The following is a 20,537-nucleotide window of genomic DNA, read 5'->3' as shown; positions in this document are numbered from 1 at the left end:
TGCTTTCAAGAACATCCCAGGCTGATGCCATCCCCACCTGCCTCCTTGGGGAGCATTTCCAGCAGAGAGAAAGGCTCAGTGTTCAGGAGTTATATCATTCTTTATATCATCGTTAAGAGTAGCAGGTATTGATGTACAATGCATCTGTCATCTTATTGTGCTTCCTATGAAAATGTGTGTACATAGTACAGATACCAGAGAGAATTCAACACTTTATACACTTGAAGGCATTCAGAGATCAGAAACAGAAAGAAAAAAATGGCACAAGAACAAGGCCTAAATGCTACTAGATGGATATCTACACTGGTATGATGCATATAGATATATATATATATATGTACACATATATATATAGTCATATATATTATATATAAGAAATATAAAATGCAGATGGCATAATAGAAACAAACAAGTTTAGGCTTCAACAGGTGAGCGTCAAGGTCAAATCCCAGCCCCATCTTTAAAAGCTTAAATGGGAAAGAGAAAGAAAGAAAATAAATACATGAAATGCCAGGAAACATTAGGAAAAATCCATAAGAAAATTTATGGATGTGGCCGACTTGTCATCTTTGGGCGATTGCTGGATAAAAAGGACTGACCCCCAGTTCCTAATTTTGGTCAGGAAGCAAAAAATAATTGATAATAATAATAATAATAATAATAATGACAAAATTAAAAAACGATGCAGTTTAGAAATAATAATTACTAAAAAGACTTATTGCAAAAGCTCTTAAAGATAAGTAGCACTTCAGCCCTGGGAAGGGCTCTGCCTGGATGCATGGGGGGGCTGGCAGGGCTGGGGGGGTGGGGGTCCAATCTGCACTGACCCCAGGGTGGAATGGTGGGCGGCTGGGGAGCAGACCTGGGGACCAGAGCCTGGGTGCCAGGGCAGGTCTCTGCTTGCCAGGGGGAGGGCAGGGACAGGAGGAGCAGGGGTGGTCCCAGGGCACTGAGCTGGCGGGTCCCCAGAGGTGCCCAGGGCTCGTGGTGCCCGGGGGGCAGCTGCTGTCGGGGGGTTCAGTGGGGTGGGAGCCTGTGGTCCCGTGGGCCAGAGCCCCCTGTGCCGTGGGGTGTCCCTCAGCCTGTGAGCCCTGTTGGGGTTGGGGCTTCCATGCCCACCCGGCCGCACAATGCCAGGGGGCTGTTCCTCGTGGTGCCCCTGGCTGAGCTGGGCTGAGCTGGGCTGGTGGCTGCAGCTGAAACGGGGACCAGGAGCTTCCCTTCTGCCTTTCTCCCCGAGCGTGGCTGGTTTTGGGGGCCGCGCGGGGTAACCCCCAGGTTCCCTGGGGACAGGAGGGACTGCGGGGCAGGAGGGATGAGCAGGGAGACCGCGGTGTCCCCTGGCCCAGTGCCACTGAGGAAGAGTGCCCAGGTGGCAGGGTCTTCAGCGCCCAGGTGACACCCCTGGCCAGGTCCCCTCTGGGGCTGGGTGGGTGGGCACTGCTGTTCCCTGGGGCCGAGGAAGACGTTTCAAGAGGAGGAAGTGCCCCGTCTTCGTGCGGAGGGGAGTGCCCAGGCGAGGGTGGGCCACGGGCCACCACGCTCCCAGGGGACAGCGAGGTGGGACTGCAGAACCCCGGACACAGCGTGGGGCTCCCCAGCCACCCCTCCTGCCAGGCATGGGGGTCCCAGCAAGCGCCGGCCAAGGCGTTGGAGCAGGATGGGCATGGAGACAATGGACGGACAGACGGACAGGGCTGTGGATGGAGACTTTGCGGCCGAACGGCGGCTGCTTCTTCTTGGCTTCTGGGTTTTCTAGTTAAAAAGGCCGAGGGGAGCCGAGGGGAGGAGGCTGGGCAGGCCCGTGCCCCAGCCTGCTGTGCGTGTCGCTCCCCGCGCCGCGGGGATCCCGGGCTGGAGCCTCCTCGAGTCTCTGCAGGAGCGGGGCAGGCCCCGGGTTCCAGCCTGACCTGACCCCACCGCCCGCCCCCAAATCCGAGGCCGTCGCTCTTGTCCGTGTCCCACCGTGGTGAGGAGCAAGGTCCCCTTAGATGTGTCTCTCCGCTGGCGCTGGCAGGGAGAAGGGCAGCTCTCCGGAGGGCTTTGGTAGCTCAGGTTGTACATCCAGACGTCGGTTAGCAGGTGAAGTCCTCAAAGGTGCCCCGGGCCGGGTGGTGAGGTAGGATGTTGGCTGCGTACGTCATGCCCGCCGGGTGGCCCCGTAGGCTTTCACAGGGGTTCTGCGGGGCAGAGGGTGGATGGGACACTGGGGTGACTGGTTTCAGCCAGACCCCCACAGAGAGCAAGTCCTGTCTCCCCACGGGATCCCTGCCCGGTGCCTCTGCTCCTTTCCCAAATGCTCCCTAAGGTGGTGACAACCCCCCTCGCCCTCCGACACGTCTGGGACCGCAGCAGGGGAGCAGCAGCTCCCCTGGCTCACCCAGCACTTACGTGGCGTTTCACGTCGTCCATGCTCAGCGCGACGCCCTTGTCCGAGTTGCTCCTCTTGTGGTTCTTGCGGCACTTGCCCCCCCGGCACAGCTGGTGCTTTATCACCTGTGAGAGCCACATCTCAGCACCCTGGCAGCTCAAGGGTGGCTCTCCCCCATGTCCTACAGGAGTGTTTTGGTGCTCCAGGACAACCTGGACCTCTTGACTACCGTGGGGCAGCAGAGACACTCACCTCGTAGGCGTAGTCGAACAGCTCCAGTACTGTGAGGATACTGGCCCCAATGAACAGCCCCATCTGCCCTCCAATGTCACCTGCAGAGGACAGGGAAGCCATCAGGGTGGTGTAAGCCTGGTGTCTGGTAGCAGAGGGAGCAGAGAAATGGCAGAACTTGTCACCACTGTGACTGGTGCCTGGCCATGGCAGCAGGGTGTCCTGCTCTGCATCCAAGCTGTCAGCACAGCCCAGTGCCTCGGCAACAGGGCCGTGGTGCACGGGGCCAACACGGGACCACCTTGTTGGAGGATCCTGGCTGGGCTCTGCCACAGGGCCCATGGCACAGCCACCAACACTCACCCAGCAAGCCGGCCACCTCGTATGCCTTCTTCTGCTCAATCGTCTCATAGTTCAGGGCCTCAAAGAAGATATCCAGCACCAGGATGTTCTCCCTGCACAGGACATAAGTGGCATCAGGCTGAGGTTTGGGATGGAGGGCCCAGATGCCACCCCATGGCCGTGGCCACAGCACATTACCCGATGTACTGCTCCGACTTGTTGTACTTCTTGGCCAGGTACTTGGCAGAGGCTTTGCTGGGGATCTTCACCATGGAGAGCTCTTTCCCGTAGCGGGTCACGTTGCAGGGCATCTCACAGATGCAGTACTCGTTGTCCTTCTCCACCAGGAAATCTGGGCAGGGAGAGAGGGAGATGGAGAGATGGAGAAATCCAGCACCCACAGCTTGGTCCCACAGGGCCGGGCAGCCTCACCTAAGGCTGGATCTGCACACTCCTTGTACTGCTCCGGGGTGCAGTAAGGGGCATCTCCTGCAGGAGAGAGAAGGCAGGTTTTTCCAGGTGGGACAGTGTTGGCAGGTGGAGCCTGGGGTGGGTCTGGGATGCCACGTGGGGCTCACCTGGCATGTGCACCATCCGGCAGTTGCAGTTCTCCACCAGGTAGCGGGTCTCGCAGTCGATGCGACAGGCTGTGATGCTGTAGGTGTCGTAGAACTCCGAGTCTCCTGGCCCAGCCTTGCAGTCACCCCAGGGAGGAGGCAGGTAGATGAGCTGGGAGGAGGCAAGAAGCCAGGAGTGAGAAGAAAAAAACCCACCAGCCCCAGCACGGCAGGGGGACAGACACCCCCGCTGCACCAGTCCTCAGGGATAGGGGGACAGGCAGGTCCCACAGCAGGTCTAGCCCACAGTGCAGGGTAGGAGGAGCATCCCAGACCCCCCTGGTCCCTACCCGCTGCTCCTGGCAGGACACGAAGGTCTGGAAGCCAGGAGCCACCCCGAATCCCAGCTGGTCGATCAGTGGGGGCTCGTCCTGGCTGTGGATCTGCACCTTGATCCCGGCTTCGAACGAGGTCTCATCTGCGGCAGAGAGAAGCAGGCACTGCACCCTGCTCTGCAGGGCTGCACCGAGCCCTGCTGCAGGACGCACCAAAACTTCTCCTGTCTCCCACCCTTCCCCCCAGGCATATTCATTCATTCACGTGTCCATCCATCTGTCCATCTGTTTGCTACACCACGTTCTTGTCCCCTCCGCCTCTGACCCTCCTGCTCCAGCACCCGGGAGAGCGGCAGGGAAAGCGTTTGCCTCTATTTATAAACAAGTGGTGGCTGCTTGTCTAAACCATGGGGAGTTGCCATGGCAAAGAGCAAAGACGGAGGAAAAAGGAAAGAAAAGGACCTGAAGCGATGAGAAATGGAAGGAGGGAAGAGGAGGGAGCCTGGGGGATGTGGACCCGTGAGGTGCGGAACTGGGAAGGGGCTGGGAAGCACCCCAGGAGCTGCCAGTGACCGAGCAGACCCGCTGGCAGAGCCACTGGGGTGGTGGGTTACCTGTTTCCCCCCACACTGGCAGGTACTCGTCCTGCTGAATGTCCAGCATGATCTCCAGGCCGTTGCCAGTGCCCCCTTTCATGGTCATGAGCCGGGGCTTCCCGTCCTGCCCAGCATTGAAGGTGTAGCACTTCCCATAGCGAGTGAAGACCTGCAGGAGAGGACATAGGGCTGAGGCTGGGGCCCCTCTGCCAGCACCAAACTGCTGCTGGCACCACAGCAGGGAGCTGGGCGGGCAGCACCAGCCCTGGAGCAGCCGGCCCCAGCCCGGGGGTGCGATCCAACCCAGGTTCCTGTCCCTGGGTTGTCTCTCACTGTTGAAACTGCCCGTCTTTGCCCCAGTAGAGGAGGAGACATTCCCCACCAAGGCACAGGGATGGGACTTGGAGGAGGCGCTTTGCAGATTTACAGCACCTCGGCCCCACAGACCCCGCAGCAGCCCCAGATCCCGGAGGCGGCGGCACTCAGCCCTGTGCCTGCGCCCGCACCTCCTCCCCACCCTCCTGCATCCCTGCAGAGGACGGGGCTGCACCGGATCCTGAACCCCCCGTCCCTCCTCCGCCGCTTCAGCCAATGCCTCGGGCAGCCGGCACATCTCGGTGCCAGCCCGGGCAAGGGCCGTGTGAGGCCACTCGGTGCCCCACGGGTGGCGGTGACGCCGGGATGGACGCGCCAGGCACCTGCCCTGCCAGCACAGCCCCGCGGCCGCTCTCCGTGTCCCGCCCGCCGGTCTCCGCAGCCGGTGCTGTCCCCAGCTCCAGCGGGACTCGCGGGTGCTGGCAGACGGGGCCGAAATGTCAGCCTGTCCCTGAGCGAGGACGGCAGCTCCCGCCGTGCCAGCTCCCGTGCCTGCCCGCCCTACTCACCGCTGCGAAGTCTGCGGGGCCGCAGCGCTGGCCCCGGTAGCTGCAGCTCAGCAGCATGTCCTCCAGCTGGTGGCAAGTGCGGTTAAAAAACCCGTACAAATTTAGGGGTTCCTCCTCATCCCCGGGGTTGGGCCGGGCCGGGGCAAAACCCAGCTCCATCCCAGGCTCGTAGTCGACCAGGGGGGCCAGGTAGAGCAGGTCCTCGTGGCTGAGCTGCGAGAGGCGCACGCGGTTGATGTTGCAGAAGGTGACGGCTGGGAAGGCCATCTCGGGGCTGTCCTCCTCGCTGAGCAGCGTGACGTGGTGGTACTCCAGGTAGTAGACGACGCGGTCGGCCACCTGGTAGAGGAAGACGGAGAGGGAGAGGAGGAAGGCCAGCGCCCAGAGCACCTGCCGAGCACCCAGGCTGCCTTCCACGAAGATGTGGCTCAGCCCGTGCAGCGTGCAGCTGCTGGCAAAGGCCACGAAGTCTGTGGCAGCCCCCGTGTCCTCTTCCTCCTCTTCATCCTCCTCCTGCCCGTACAGGAACTTGTCGGCTCCATCCTCTCCCTTCCCAGGAGCTGCAGCGTCTCTTGGTCCTTCCTCGCTGGAGAAGGAGATGGTGCAAAATATCTGGAGAGGCATTGCCTGGTGTGGGGGTCCCAGCTGCAGTGTGGAGGACCCAGCTCTGGTCTGGGGGTCCTGGCCACAGCCTGGGGGTCTTCGTTGGTGGGTCAGTTCCTCAGGGTGTGGGTGAGGGCAGGGAAGGAGGAAAGGGCCAGTTCAGAGGGGAGAAATGGAGAAGGGCAAAGGAGCGAGAGGGGAGCGAGAGCGAGGGAGAGGAGCAGAGGGATGCTCAGAGGGGACGGAGAGAGGAGGGTATATCAGGAGCAGGGAGGAGGGGAGGAGGAGCGAGGGGCGGTTCTGCGGGCTCCCCAGGTCCCCCGGGACCGGCCGGCTGCGGCGGGCAGGACAGAGCGGAGACGTCGCCGGCTCCAGGAACACCGACACGCTGGGAGCTCCCAGGGGTCCCGAGGGGCTGCCAGGTCTGGGGTGACACGGGTGTGCAGTGGAGCCTGCGTGGGCCCCTGGTGTGCTGCGTATCCACCCCGTGTCCTCCGCCCTCCCCGCGGGCAGCAGGGTCCTGGCAGCATGAGCAGCTCCCGCCAGGCCTTGGCTGCCGGTGCCAGCCCGGTTCCGGAGCCGCCATATGCCCAGCTCTCCGTGCTCTTCATCAGGGTGGCAGGAGCCAGAGGTTTTCCCAAAATGCCTGTGATGCTGTCCTGCTGCAGCACCCGCCCGGCTGGTGCCAGTGAGGGCGGGAGGGTGCTGTGGTGTCCTGGAGCTCTCGTGTCCTCGTCCTGCCCCGCAGCCCCCACAGCGTGTGCACGGTGTCCCAGGTGGTGCAAGGTCCATCCTCCTTCAAGCCAGGGCTGTTTTTGGCAGGATTTGGGCACTGCCATGGTCCAGGGGATGACTCCTCTGCAGAACCCAGCCAGCACATGGTGTGTCACTGTGCTCTGGATCTCCACGGGGCACAGGGAGCTGCTGCCTCCCCTGGAGACTGTGTCTGGGCTTTGTGCTGCTGAGCCAGGGGGGGCTGGGGGTCCCGGGGAGGCAGCCCTGCTGTGGGGGGTGGGATGGAGCCGGGGGCCAGGCTGGCTGCTGGGAGCAAAGACACCTCCTCCCTGCAGCAGCACAGCCCCTTCTCGTGGTTTGCTTTTTCCTGCGCTCAGCACTTCAGGAAAGCATCTGATGTGACCACAGAACAATCTCCAGCCCCTTCCCAGCAGCGCCAGCCCAAGGGGAAGGGGAGCATCTAAATCCAGCAGCACTTGGATGCAGCAGAGCTGGACAGGAGGTTTTGGCTGATGCCCTGGGTGTGATGAGCACACCCCAGCCCCCCGTTCGGCTGCTCTGCCTGCTTCCCCACATGCACTGTGGACTCCCCAGTCCACGGGCTCATCCCAGCTTTCAGAAACAGGCACCAACAAACCAGGAGAACAAAGACAACCGGGAAACTTGCACAGATCTGATCTGACACCAGGGCAGTTATTGGCTCTTCCTGAGCAAGTGACACCAGTGCAACGGGCAGGGTGTGAGCTGGGGACCCTTGCCAGGGCAGGCTCAGCCAAAATGATGACTGATGATGTGACAGGGGGTTGTCCTTCGAGGGGCCATCCTGGGGCTCCCCAAGCTCAATATTCCCAACAGGCCCCCGTATAGGAGGGGCACTGGCAGTTGCCACGAAGCTGGGGATGCTGTCAGCACCTGGGAGAAGGGGTGGGTGACCTTGGAGACGAGCGCCAGAGCCAAGAGATGAAATTTCATAAAGCTGAGAGCAAGGTCGTGCCTTTTGGGAGCAACCCAGAGAGTCTGAACTGGAAACTCATCCTGGGAAATGGGCCAGGGAGGTGGACTGGGGAACTGGAAGCCACCATGTTGTGGGGACCAGGTCAGATCCTGGCCCTTTGTCTTTGATGGAGATGAGCTGCAGCTGTACCAGGGGCAGTGCTGGGCTATAAAGGCATCAGGGCTTCACCTGGGAGGGGACTTGGGGTTGCTGGGCTTGTTCAGCCCTCTGGGAGCAACCTGGCCTGATCCCAGCCAAACTGGAGCCAGAGGATGCTCTCAGCAGGTATGAGCTGGCTGAGGTCAGGGTGGGATTTCTGGTGTTCCCCATCTCTGGGACAGGGAGTTCCTTTGCAATGTCTGTAGGAGGGAGAGAGGGAAGAAGGAGAATGGAAGAGAAGCCTGAAAGGATTTTTCAGCCCTGGCAGGGCAGTGACAAGCAAGCAGTGCTGCCTGGAGCCCCGTGGGACAGTTCCTGCTGGTGTGAGCGAGGGGGCTGAGCTGGTCCCACAGCGTGAGGAGGTTTAATGTGTCTCCTTGGGAGCGATTGCAGCAGGGAGAGAGAAAAGCTGTAATGAAAACACTCCATCATCGGCTGGGGCCATTAACCTGCCTCGCTCAGCTTAAACAGCTTGCGGGGGGCGGCCGGGCTGGTTCCCAGCAGCCGCGGGGACGCGCTCGGCCCGGCTCGTGTTACCAGCGCCCGCCCCGGAGCCGACACTCGAGCCGGGCTGAAGGTGACCGGGGGACAGTCACAGCCAGAGGTGACACCAGCACTCGGGGGTCCGTGTCCTGACTCCACGGCTGGGGACAAACCGCGGCCGTGTCCCCGCCCCGCCGGGGCCGTCCCAGTTTGTGCAAGTTTTGGAGGCGCTGCAGGAGTTTCTGGGGGTTTTTTTTTGGGCTCGTTCCAGCTCCTCCCTCGCCAGGAGTTATTTTTACCCTTTCCCAGGTAAAGCTTTGGCGGGGGAGAGGGACGGGGGATGCTATAATTAGCCGTGACATCAGCCCCCGTGGCGGCGCGTGCTGGGATGAGGCCACCACACCTCGACCCACCGCTGGGCACCCGGGATGCTCCGGGTCCTCCTCCCTGCAGCAGCGAGGGATGCGGGATGCTGGAAGGAGCCTGGTTTTCTTTTTTCCTGGCTCCAGCGCGGTGTTTGCCCGCTGTCCTGGGGCGGTTCAGCCCCGCTTGCTGCTTTTGCAGCTTGTCACGGGCCTGGGAAAGGAGGTTCCCCGGAGCGGGGGAGCACGGAGGCAGCAGAGGGGAGGAGCAGGAGGGGGATTTGACGGCAGCAACAGCACATTTCACAGCCTGTCACGCTTTAATGGCAGAGGAGATCAAAGCCGGGATGGAGTTATTCATAGAGATAAACCAATCCCCGAGGAGGCGAGGAGAAAACAACATTGCAAGCTCTGTTATCCCAGGCCTGCAAGCGGCAGCCCAGCCCCGGGGAGGCTGTCGCAGAAAGTGCCCCGGGAACGGGAGCTGTTTTGTAACGGGAGCTGCCCGGGACCGGCCGAGCCCCCGGTACCCACCCTGGGGGGCGCCCGGACATCGGAACCAACCGGTGGGGCAGGATGAGATGGGGTGCGACCAGAGCAGGATTTAGGGATGGATATCTGATGAACACCCCACAGCCAGGCTGTCCTGCCCTGACACGGTGGGGTGCAGGGCACTGGAAGGGGAGAAGAATCAGGTTTGCAACGTGCCTGGGACCCCACATGTGCTTTGCAGCTCCCAGAGCTGCCAAGATGCTGCTGGTTGCACCTGCAGTGGTGCCTCCATCGCTGCTCTGGGCAGGGTGAGCTGCTTTGGGACGGCTCCGTGGCTGCAGATTCCCTCCCTGACCCTGGTGAGTGGCAGAGCTGGGGCAGCCAAGCAAGGTGGGATTGCCCAGGGAGCTGGGATCTCTGCTGGGACTAATCCTGCCACCCTTTATCAGATGCTGCCACCTTGGCTCTGCGTGCCCCGCCAGCCAAGCCCGGCGCAGCTCGTGTTATCCGGCCCTTTATCCCCCAGATTAGACGCTTCACAGTGGATTAACATGTCACATTCTAATGCAGAAAAATGGATGATTAAAAAGGAGTTTTTTCCTCTATATTATTCCCCACCTCTGCCTCCTCTCCACCCCATCCCTACAGGCCCGGGCAGCCCAGCCCCAGCCATGGGGACCGGTGATGCTGGAGCCCCATCCTCGGCTCACTCAGGGGATGGGAAAGCAAAGGTCCCTTTGTGGGGTTGTGCAGGGCTGGTGTGCTCTGTCCTGGCTGATTTTGGTGGCAGAGCTCAGGGTGGAGGGACCAAGTGCTCCAGGTTCCTGGGCCATCCCGCCCCTGGTTACTGGCTTCAGACCCAGCATCTGCAGCACAGAACTTTAATAAAAAGCACATTATGGTGAGTAATGTGCTAAGTGGACTTCATTATGGAGCTGGGGCCTCCCTGGCTCTTGCTGTTCCATACGATTTCATATCAGACGAGCCTTATCTCCTCTCCAAATGCTTCCATTTAAACTCCATTAATCTTTCAAAGCTTCTCTGGCCAGTGCTGCTGAAGCACTTCCCAGCCGGGTGCTGGTGCTGCTGCCCCAGGCACAGAGGCCACTCTCAGCCTGGCTGGCTGGGGGTCCTGGGGGCTCAGCCAGACCCCCTGCAGCTCTGCAGGCATCGAGCACGTCCCTGGGCTGGGCCCTCTGCTGTGCATCAGCCACGACATCTCCCACAGCCACCTTATCCTTCTTGCTGGGGCTCTATTTACACTTCTGTAATTGAAACAGTTTGTAATGCGGAGAGAGCTTTGTGAGTGATTTCCCTGCTGGTGGTGTCTCTTTTTGTGCCGTGGAGGGGTCACCAGGGCTGTTCCAACTCCTGCCCTCCCAGGATGCTGAGGATGCTGCCCAAGTGCCACTAATTCCCGGGTAGCTGGTGTCATTCCGTGTGGACACTGATCCCAAAGCCTTTTCATGTTTCCTGCCCATCACGAATTACCCATAAGCAGGTTCCAATTTTTTTCCGACATCCTTCACAATAGTTCAGCCAGTTCTTGCAAGCAGATTTGAGCCGACAGTTTTATTGGTGAGGAGGGGGAAAGAAATTGTATTCCTATCTGGTTTTCCTGCTGTGCTCGCTGGCGCCGGCTCTGCACGCATCACGGTTTTCAAATCTAATCTAATCCAAGCAGGGTAGTTACGCAGCCTCAGCGTGTGGCTGCTCTGGATGGGTCTCCCTGTTGCTTTACTGGAGCTGCCAGGAGAGCAAGAAAGGGGCTTGAAATCCCTGATAAATCAGAGGGAGAGCAGGGAGCCCCCTGGCCCAGCGCCGTCCCGCATCCCATCTCCATCCTTACGGGAAGAGCCTGGAGGCGAATGCACCAAACCCTCCATTCAGTGGGGAAAAGAATAATAATGAAAAAAAAAGTACTTCCCCAAAATATAAATAAAAGGTTGTAATATCCAAGTGTCAGGGCCTGTATAAATAAATAAGAGCCTGAGATGGCGAGATGCTTCTTGAGTCATGGTTGTTTCGGGAATTGCAGTGATGCCTGCTGCTCAGAGAGCCCCAGCTCCGGCCAAACTCTCTGCAGGCAATAAAACAAAAGGCTCCATAAAAAGGCAGATAAATTAAAACCGAGGCAAAAGGCCGCGCGACAGTTAATTTCCTGGGTGTCCCTGTGGAGATCCTCCTGCCTGGCTCCACATGCTCCGGGGCCTGCCGCGCTCCACCCCGGCTTCTCCCCGCTTGGGATCAGGGGGAGAGAGGGAAAATGGCACCAGGAGGTTTCCTGAGCAGGTTCTTCAAGACACCAGCAGTCAGCAAAAGGTGCTGGGTGGGTCTGAGATCAAGACTGGAAAGAGATCAAGGGGGAAATATTTGGGAAAATCCCAGATGCTGGTGATGTCCGGGGCTGCTTTTCCAGCCTGTGGCTCCCTCGGGGGCTGGTGTCTGTGGGCAGGGCAACCCATCTGCAGCCCTGACGTCCATGTCTCTGTTGTGGCTGGATAGCACTGGAAAGCCTCCTTGTCTCTTCTGGCAGCCACAGCTGCCATTAAAGCTTATTAATAATAATTAATAATTCATTTGTTAATGATTTTGTATGTGCAAAGGCAGTGCAAGAGGAGCAGGAATAGCCTGAGGTGCATCTGAGCTGCTCAGAGCTCTTGGCGTGACTCCTCTGGATGTGTGTGGTGCATCTGGGTGTGCAAAGTGCTCCCAGGTGTGTGTGTGACACTGCTGGGTGTGCACAGAGCTTTGGGTGGGTGTGACACTCCGGGGTGTGCACAGTGCTTTGGGTGGGTGTGACACTCCGGGGTGTGCACAGTGCTCCTGTGCAGGGTGTGCTGCTGTGCACCCTGGCTCTGGGCAGGGCTGTGCACACTGCTGGGGCTGGACATTGCTCCTGGTCAGGGACTAAATGACCCCCAACTGGGCCTGATCCTGCTCCTGTGGGTCCTTCTCTCTCCTTTCTAAATCACCTGCTGGGGTGGGAGGGAGCGATGCTGTTCAGTGCTGGGAGGTTGGAGGCACTAAATGATTGACCTGCTCCTTGGCAGAGCTGCTAATGAAGTGTCTGTGAGGCACAGGCACGTGTGGGCCTCCCACTGTGCCCTGCCCAGCTCCCATGTCCTCGGCCCACTTCTTTCTGTCCCTTTTTCTGTGCCAGCTCAGACAAGATCCTGGTGGGTTTGGTGACATCGCTCCTGTGCAGCAACAGCGCTGGGGTCACCCGGTGGCATCGCTGTCCTGGGCAGAATGAGTGTGAAACACAACCAGCTTTGCAGGAGAGTTGCCATCTCCGTGTCAGTGGCAGCAGGGGGTGAGCAAAGCCACGAGCAGCCAAGGGATCCCCAATCCTGCTGCCTGCACCCCAGAAGCAGCCGGGTCTGGAGAAGCTTGGAGGAGCTGGGGAAAGGAGGCAGCCAAGGAGCATCTCTGCTCCGCGCCCCGGGGCTGAGCGGCTCTCGGCTGCTTGCTGGGTGAGCTGCTTTGAGCAAAATGCCATGATCCTTGAAAGCCTCTGAGCTGTGGAGAAGCTGACAGAGTCGGGGTGCTCCTGACCCACCGTGCTTCCCAGGGGAGCTGGGTCACCACCAGCAACTGGCTGTGGTCCCGTCCACGACCGCGATCCCATCCGGGGCTGCTCCTCTGCTCCGTCACCTCCAGTTCTCTCGCACCAGGCAGCCCATGTCCCACTGGGTTTGCTTCGTGGCTCTGGAAAACGATGCAGCCTTTGGAGTCACCCAGTGCTGCTGCTGGACAGCAAGAGGGAAGCTGATGTGGAGGGTGAGCCTGGCTGGGACTTTGCAGAGGATGCAGGTGGGGACCCAGGGAGAACCACTGGGATGCTGGAGGTGAATCACCACTTGGAAATAACAGATTCAAACCCTTATAAGTTATTTAGGAGCCCACGTGCCACTTTGAAAGGTGATTTACATAAATCACTTGAATGTCTTGCAGGATTTAGAGACATGCTGGAGCTCAGTGTGCCACCAGGGACTGGCCCCAGCTTGGGAGGACAAAGTTACTTGGGGCCAGTGGCCAGCCCTGCAGCCCACATGTGGTCCCCTGGTTGTTTTTCCAGAGCCAGGTGGGCCCATGCGGGTGGTTCATTAACTGCCTAAGGCTCCAGGAAATATCTGGGTATCAGTAATTCCCGCGCCTGGTCTCTCCAGCTGTGTTGGAGATGCTTTTCACTCCAGCTCTATGATTATCCACTAACACGCACGGCGGGGGAGCTCTGCTCACCACGGGGCTCCTGGGCTTGTGACTGCCACAGCTCCACGTGGGGCCGTGGGGTGCTGTGGGCCAGCCACCTGGGTACCCCCGTGGGTGCTGGGGTGGGGGTTCCATGGGGCTGAGGGTTCAGGTAGAGCAGGGAAACCAGCAGCATCTCCTGGATGAGTACCCCAGGACTGGCAGCCTCGTTGCACTCTCCCTACCAGCTCCCACGGGTGCTGGAGGATGTTCCAGCACCCACCAATGGAGCAGGTTTGAATGAGAGGAGGGTCTGGTGGGGCCCAGTGGGATTCACCAAGGAGCAGTGGGGTTCAGAAAGGCAGTGGGGAGGGTCAGCAGGGTGCAATGGGGTGCTGTGGGGTACAGTGAGATGCTGCTGGATCCATCCTTCATCCCAGCAGCTCTTCCATTACTCCAGAGATGGAGGGAAGGAGGAGAGGATGAGTGTGGTCAGGGTTTCCTGGGGCTGCTCCAGACCCTCCCTGCTCCCTCCCTTGCTCTTGCCCCGTGCACTCTGTGTTTCCAGGGCAGAGGATGCAGAATCCAATGCAAAAGGCAGCAACATGATCTCCATGTCAAACTCAATTCTCCCCAGTGCCAGCTCAGCCCTGGAGCCTCACAGAAATGGTCCAGAGGTCTTAATCCTCTGCAGTTCATCAAGGATGTCCCATGCTCTCTGCCCCAGGGCTCCCAGCTCTCCAGCCAGGCTCAGCCTCTGTGCCCTGAAGCAGGATGGTGACAAGGAGCTGGGGACAGAGCTGTCCCCCAGGGCTGGCTCGGGGGGTGTGAGAAGGAGAAGCTGCAGATGCCCATGGCACTGGGCTGGGCACAGCATCACCCCTGGCTGCACCAACCCTAAAAAGGGACTTCAGGAGCTCAGAGCATCATCCCAAGATTTGGTACAAGTTTTCCATGGGGCAGCCTCCAATTCCCATCCCACAGGCCATCCCGGGCCACGGAGAGGAAGCTTATCCTCTGAGTTTCTCCTTCTTCCTGGGATGGAAAGAAAGTGAATGGGGTTTAGAGCCCAGAGACAGGATTCCTGGGCCATTCCCTTCTAGCAAGGAGCTGATCCATGGGGAATGAGCAGGGCTCCAGGGGCCCATTGCTGGCACAGGGAGGGAGAGGAAATGCAAGCTGGGAGCTGGCAAGGCCACACATTCCTGCAGAGGAGCGAGGGCTTGAACTCATTAATAATGAAGCAGCAAGTGTGAAACATTGATCTCTGCTGCTAATGAGCACGTCGGGGAGCGTGACCCCGAAACGGAAGAGACAGGGAGGCTGATTCCCCCTTCCCCACAAAGGTGAACTGGGGGCCTGTCCCCTGCCCACCCCATGTGTGGTCCTGAGGGTGCAGGGCTCTGGGCACAGCCCTGGGCATGGGGACACCCCCAGCTCGTGTCCCTCAGGGCTGGAAAGGCCATGCCTTGGGGGGGGGAGGTCAGGACTTGCCCCTCAGCCTTGTGCTTGCCCCTCTGGGCTTTAAGGCTATGCCAGGATGTGGGGGCTGGGGGGAGGAGGTGGCTGCATCTCTCTGTGTCCTCATCCCCATCCTTGACTGCTGCAGGGTGGGGCAGAGGGGTCTCTGTGGATCCCAGACCCCCCGGTGGTGCTGGAGGGGTCTCTGTGGACCCCAGACACCCCCGTGGTGCTGCAGGGGCTGTGAAGAGCCAGGGCAGAGCTGAGGTGGGACAAGTGTTTCCCCCCCCTGGGTGGTCTTTCTTCAGTCCTGTGTGCGGGATGCTCAGCTCCACCTCTGCCCCTGGAGCATCCCTGCATCCCACGCACAGCCACTGGTGGGGGCACCTGATGTGGGGAGGGGAGACACACACACACCAGCAATGCCAGGGACCCCCTGACGAGGCCCGGTGATGATGGAGGATGCAAGAGGAGGTGGGAAAAGCCGGTATAATCCCAGGATGGGCCTTCCCCACAGCATCCGGGATGAGCCCTGCGTGCCCGAGGATGCTGTCCTGGCTGCGGGGTGATGCCGTGTGCTGGGAAGGGGGGCGGAGACCCAGCCCACAGCCCCCCCGGGCGCTCCTGGGCGGGTACATCTTGTGGGGGGACACGGGCAGCGCTCCCAGTGCTCGGGGGGGGAGGGGGTGTCTGGGCTGATGCGGCTGCGCCCCGGGGATGCTCTGCCCCCCGATCCGGGCAGGAGGCAGCTCCTGTCCCTTTATTGTCACCCGGTATTTCGGTTCCAGCCTCTCGCTCGCATTCGCCGCGTCTCCCCCCCGAGCCCTCCCTTCTGCCGGGCACAGATAACGCGGCGGTCGCGGCGTGTCGGGGCCGCGGGGCCGGCGGCAGAACCGCGGCTCTTCCCTTCGCCTCCTGCGTCTCCAACATCAACATGCAGCCCGCATCCCCCGGCGGCCACTCGTCCCCCCCAGCTGTCCCCATCAGCCCCCCAGCTGTCCTTATCAGCCCCCCAGTTCTCCTTATCAGCCCCCCAGGTGTCCCCACCGGCCACGGCACCGAAGTTAAGCGACTGCAAAGGGGGCCAGGCGCAGGGAAAGGACCGACAGGCATCCCTGCCTGCCTGCAGGCAGCTCCCCCCAGCCTGGGGGGGGTCTGGGCAGCCCAGAAATCCTCCCCAGCAAAGCCCCTCCCCAGACACAGCATCTCCCGCGGGAGGGGATGGGCAGCGCCGGCTGCAGAGCAGCGCTTGGGAACCTCCCGCCAGCCCGGACGGTGCAGGGGGGCTTCCCGAAAGGCGGGGGTGAACACGGGCCGGTGGGACCCCCACCGGGGTGGCAGCGGGTGACGGTCCCCGGCACCCACCAGTCTTGACTGGTGCCACCAAACCCCGAGCGGCACCGAGCGCGGCTCAGCCTGGGCAGACACGGTCCAGGCTGGGAGGAGGGAGCAGGGAGGCAGCAGGAATGAACCTGCTCCACAAACCCCTCTGAAAGCCCCGGGACCCCCACACAGAGACGGGGCAAAGGTTCCTTAAACAGCTCAGCAAGACGGGGCAGCTGCCAGGACCCCGAGCAGCACCAGCCCCACCACACACAGACCTAGGGGAGCCCAAAGAGCAGCAGAAACACAGCACAGAGCCAGATTTTTCTAATCAAATCCATTAAATCATCCCAACCTGCTTGCAAGGAGTAATCCAGGCAGGAATAACGAGCCAGCTGGGAGTCTATTTTCCTTTTTGCTGGGTGGAGGGGAGGTGGAAAGCAGGGGAGTTGGACACCAATGGATGAAGGTAAAGGAGCTGGGGTGAGGGTCCCTGGGGGTGTTTTGGCACAGGGAACAGGGCTGTGCACCGGGAGGGTGGTGAGGTCAGCCAGTGGCCACAGGCAGGCTGGGAACTGGCCCTGCTTGCCAGCCCCCCTGGAGAGGATCCAGCCCCCTCCGGGCTGCAACTTGCCTCCCTTGAACAAAATGCCTGATGGTTGACAACAGAGACTGCTCTATGTAAAGAGCCTGTCAAGGGAACTTGATGCAGATGATTAAAATCACCCAAATTGTGCTGGGACTTGGACAGCAGCTCTGCAGACACCTGGCTGGTGCCTGGGCTTTGTCCTCCATCAACACAGGATGTGAGGGGGACATCCCCAGGGCTGGGGATGAGGACAGGGACCCTGATGGGTGCAGAGCTGGGTGCTCCATGCTGGAGCCAGCTCTGGAACAGCCACCCTGGCTGCCGAATTTATTAGGCAGCACCCGAATAGCCGGCACTGTGTAATTCCCAGCTGGAGGGGGAAGAGGCAGCCACGGGGGGATAAAGGCTTTATTGTGTGCTGGATCCATGCAGCAGCACAAGACACAACCTCTGAGGGTACCACGCCGTGCTGTGCCACAAGGACCTGCCTTTCCCAAGGGATTGTGGGGCTCCCTCGGGTCCCTGCTGGCTATCACTGCAGCTCTCCCTGCTTTTCCACCGGTGTCTCCTCACCATGTGGTGGTTTCCAGCACAAGGTTTCCAGCCTGGCATCCATTCCAGCCTAAGTGATCCCAGGGAGCTTTGCCCACACAGGACCACCTGGTGCAGCTGCAGGAGCAGCACCCACTCCTGGGGAGTGCCTGGACCTCTAAAACCCAGTGGCACCTCCTGGCATCCCCTTAATGAAGATGCTGCTGGTCCTTTCCCAGCTGGAAAGAGGCAGGAGTGGCTACAGGAGGACAAGCACCCTCCTTTGGTGGGGGAAACGTGGCATCAGGCTGGAGCCGTGGGGGCACTCACCACTTTGAAGTCTTCAGGGCTGCATTGCTCCCCACGGAAGAAGCAGGACAGCAGCATCTCCCGGATATCGTGCCCAGCCCGGTCATAAAACTCCAGCATGTTGAAAGGTTTGGGCTTGAAGTTCCGGAAGTTTGCCTTGTCCTGCAGGATTTCCAGCTGCTTCTCATCAGCAGTCTGGGTGTCCGGGATCTCATATCTGAGGGGAAAGAGCAGGCAGAAGCTCAGGCCTGGCCGTGGTGGCTGCTCCTTCTGGCAGAAGCCATTTCAGCTTCAGACGAGCTACTTCTGCCCCCACCCTGCCGTGGGCTCAGCAAAGTCCCAGACATTTTACGTGTGGCATTTTCAGAGCACTCAACAGCAGAAAGTGACTCCAAGCCACAGGAGAGGTGGCAGGAGGATGAGTGAGGAGGACAAGCTGGGCAGCAGCCATGTGCCAAACCTGTCCCACCAAGAGCTGGTCCAGCAGCCCAGCCACCAGCCCCGTGCTGCTGGTGACAGGCTGGCCGTGGTGCCATGGCTGCAGGGGGTGGCCTCAGGACATGGGCTGAGCGTGCTGGCTCTCAGCCCCCACTCTCACACCATCTCCAGACCTTGGTGGCTGTGAAAGCCCCCGGGTGTGGGAATGTCAGCCCCTGGGGTATGAGCAGGGGCAGCGGTGAAGCCCCTTGGTGAAGGGCAGGGAGTGCCCCTTGCTGCTGGCACCAGGCTCACAGTGGTGGCTCTGCAGCACCAAGGAGCCAAGGGGACAGGCTGGGAATGGTGGGTGAGGGGCTTCCCCATGAGCCCTTCCACCACAGGGACCTGCAGCCCAAGGGGTGGCCCCAGTCCCTGCTCCTGGTGCGTGGGTGATGCTCAGCAGCTTCACCAGCTGCCACCCCTGGCCTCGCTGCATCTGTGAGGTACCCAGGACACGGTGTGGCAGCTGAGGGTGCTGGAGCTGCCCCACAGGCCTCCCGGGGCCCCCTGGCCTTGCTGCTTGTGCCTTGCTCTGGGGACAGGAGCCCTGTGTGCCAGGTCCTTCCAGGGCAGCTCCAGCATGGGAGCCACGTGCCCAGGAGCAGCAGCAGGACTCGTGGCTGCTGGTGTTGCTGCCCAGCAGCCACATCCAGCTGCAGAGCTGAACTCGCTCCGGATCCTCTTCCTCTGAGGAGATGCCACCCACGCTGCTCATGGAGTGCACCTCCCTGGTGGCGTGGGGCTGGAGGGCTGGCCAGGGCCACGCTTGGTGGCCCACTCTAGCACATGGAGACCTCAGCAGGGGCCATCTGAGAGCACCGGCACCCACCTGTTATTGAGCAGGGCGAGGAGCTCGCCGGCGTGGTACAGGTCGTTCTTGGTCACGCGGCTGAAACGGAACTCGTTGAGGTTGCAGAAGGTGACGGCAGGGAAGGTCAGCCTGGTGGCAGCCACCTCATCCAGCTTGGTGACGTGGGGGTAGAGGAAGTAGTACTGGATGCGGTTGGTACAGACGAGGACGAGCAGGGCCAGCGAGCCCAGGAAGCAGAGCGCCCAGACCACCCGCTTCAGCGACAGCCGCTCGTACGAGAAGATGTGCGAGAGCCCGTGGAGGGTGGAGCTGCTGGCAAAGGCCTGGATGCTCACGGGCTGCCCGCTGTCCACCTCCTCCTCGTCCACCTTCAGGTCCATCATGGTCCGTGCTGGCACCCCGGGGTGGCCACTCTGCTGAGAGGGGAGCCCGTGGGTGCCCGGGGCCGCGGCAGCCTCGTGGGTGCTGCTGCTGCCCCGGGCAGGGATGCGGGGGATGCACCCAGGGGCAGGTGCTTTGCTGTGCCCAGCTCCTCCCCACAAATAGATATTTAAATATATAGACACACACACACACAGAGATACATGTATATATATATATATATTCGGGTGCAGCCTCTCGCCTCTCCTCCCCTCCCACCTCCTCCCTGCCCTCTCCCCCACCCCATGGCACCACCGTGCCCCCCCCAGCACCCCACCGTATCCCCCCCCCCCGCCAGCCCCGCCACCCGCCCCCCCTCCAAATGGCACCAGCGCCTCGACAACCAGATGAAGGGATCCAGGATGCAAACCTGGGAGCCGGGGCCGGCAGCCGGAGCTCTCGGCTCCTTCTTGCTCCGCGACGGCGGCTGCTGCTGCGACGCGGGTACCGGGGCTGGGACCAGGTTCCTTCCAGCTCTGGCTGCGGGGTTGGGAAGACGGGAGCGGGAGAGGCACCGAGCCCGGCGGCGGGAGCACCGGAAAAGAAGGGGGGGAAAAAAAAAAAAAAGGGGGGGGAATAAAAATAGCCTCGGCGGTGCCTTGGTGCAAGCGTGGGAGCGGGGATGCGCCCGGGCCCCGCTCAGCGCCGCGCGGGGGCACCGGGGGCGACCATCGCGGGAGAGGAGGCAGCTGCCGGCAGCGAGGAGAAGAGAGGGGGAGAAGGATGGCGAGCAGGAGGCTGCTTCCCTGCCAAACACATGGATCCCTCCCCCCCGTGGCTATCTGGGAGCTGGTGGTTTCTTCAGATGCATAATCCGCATGAAGTCATTGTCTGCGCGCTGGTGGGGCCGGAGGCCGCCGAGGGGAACGGCAGGCCGGTGGGCAGCGAGGAGAGGGAGGAGGAAGGAGGAGGAGGAGGAGGAGGCAGCTCCAGCGATTGCAGGCTGCTGGCAGGGGCTGTTGGTGCTGCTGGCGTGTGCATGTGGGGAACGTGTGTGTGCGTGTGCGTGCGTGTGCCGCTCCCATCCCCCAGCGCCTGCCGGCGATGCTCCAGCTCCGAGCTCCCCCCGAGCCCCCCCGGGTCCCTCCCAGGCAGCCCCGACCCTGCTCTCCCTGCCACGACCCTCACGGGCTTCACCCATGGGTGGCCCCAGTGCTCAGGCGCACACGGGTTGGTCCTTTTCGGGAGGACTTTGGTCCCGGCACCTTCCAGCCCTGCCTGGCCACCCGCTCGGGGTGACACTGGGACACTGTGGGGCCTCGAGTGCCTGCCCTGGGC

The 20,537-nt window shown here is 61.0% G+C and overlaps 1 protein-coding gene across 3 annotated transcripts; it reads right to left on the bottom strand.

Annotated features, from left to right (window-relative positions):
* Positions 1-1,167: 1,167 nt before the first annotated feature.
* On the bottom strand, positions 1,168-19,779 carry ASIC1 (acid sensing ion channel subunit 1). Of its 3 annotated transcripts, XM_051641513.1 has the most exons (12): positions 19,630-19,779; positions 18,858-19,252; positions 17,573-17,768; positions 4,451-4,601; positions 3,852-3,979; positions 3,523-3,673; positions 3,377-3,433; positions 3,143-3,296; positions 2,966-3,057; positions 2,624-2,703; positions 2,392-2,496; positions 1,168-2,180 (listed from the first exon to the last, which is right to left on the bottom strand). In XM_051641513.1, the coding sequence occupies exons 2-12, from the start codon at positions 19,220-19,222 to the stop codon at positions 2,076-2,078; spliced, it is 1,584 nt and encodes a 527-aa protein (XP_051497473.1). In that variant the 5' UTR covers positions 19,223-19,252; positions 19,630-19,779; the 3' UTR covers positions 1,168-2,075. The 3 variants fall into 3 exon arrangements, with proteins under 3 accessions (XP_051497473.1, XP_051497471.1, XP_051497474.1); XM_051641511.1 differs by lacking the exons at positions 17,573-17,768; positions 18,858-19,252; positions 19,630-19,779 and adding an exon at positions 5,317-6,177; XM_051641514.1 differs by lacking the exons at positions 17,573-17,768; positions 18,858-19,252; positions 19,630-19,779 and adding an exon at positions 5,131-5,146.
* Positions 19,780-20,537: the final 758 nt, after the last annotated feature.

Source organism: Apus apus, chromosome 28 (genome assembly GCF_020740795.1).
Source record: "Apus apus isolate bApuApu2 chromosome 28, bApuApu2.pri.cur, whole genome shotgun sequence".
NCBI classification, from domain to species: Eukaryota; Metazoa; Chordata; class Aves; order Apodiformes; family Apodidae; genus Apus; species Apus apus.
The sequence above is the reverse complement of the archived record's forward strand: the minus strand, read 5'-3'. Positions and strand labels throughout refer to the sequence as shown.

Excerpts from the sequence above, each read along its gene's own strand:
- ASIC1 (XM_051641511.1), bottom strand. The coding sequence starts at position 5,940 with ATGCCTCTCCAGATATTTTGCACCATCTCCTTCTCCAGCGAGGAAGGA. Across the intron at positions 3,980-4,450 it reads GCCAGTGTGGGGGGAAACAG|ATGAGACCTCGTTCGAAGCC; the intron begins GTAACCCACCAC and ends TCTCTGCCGCAG. Across the intron at positions 3,297-3,376 it reads GTGTGCAGATCCAGCCTTAG|ATTTCCTGGTGGAGAAGGAC; the intron begins GTGAGGCTGCCC and ends CTCCCTGCCCAG.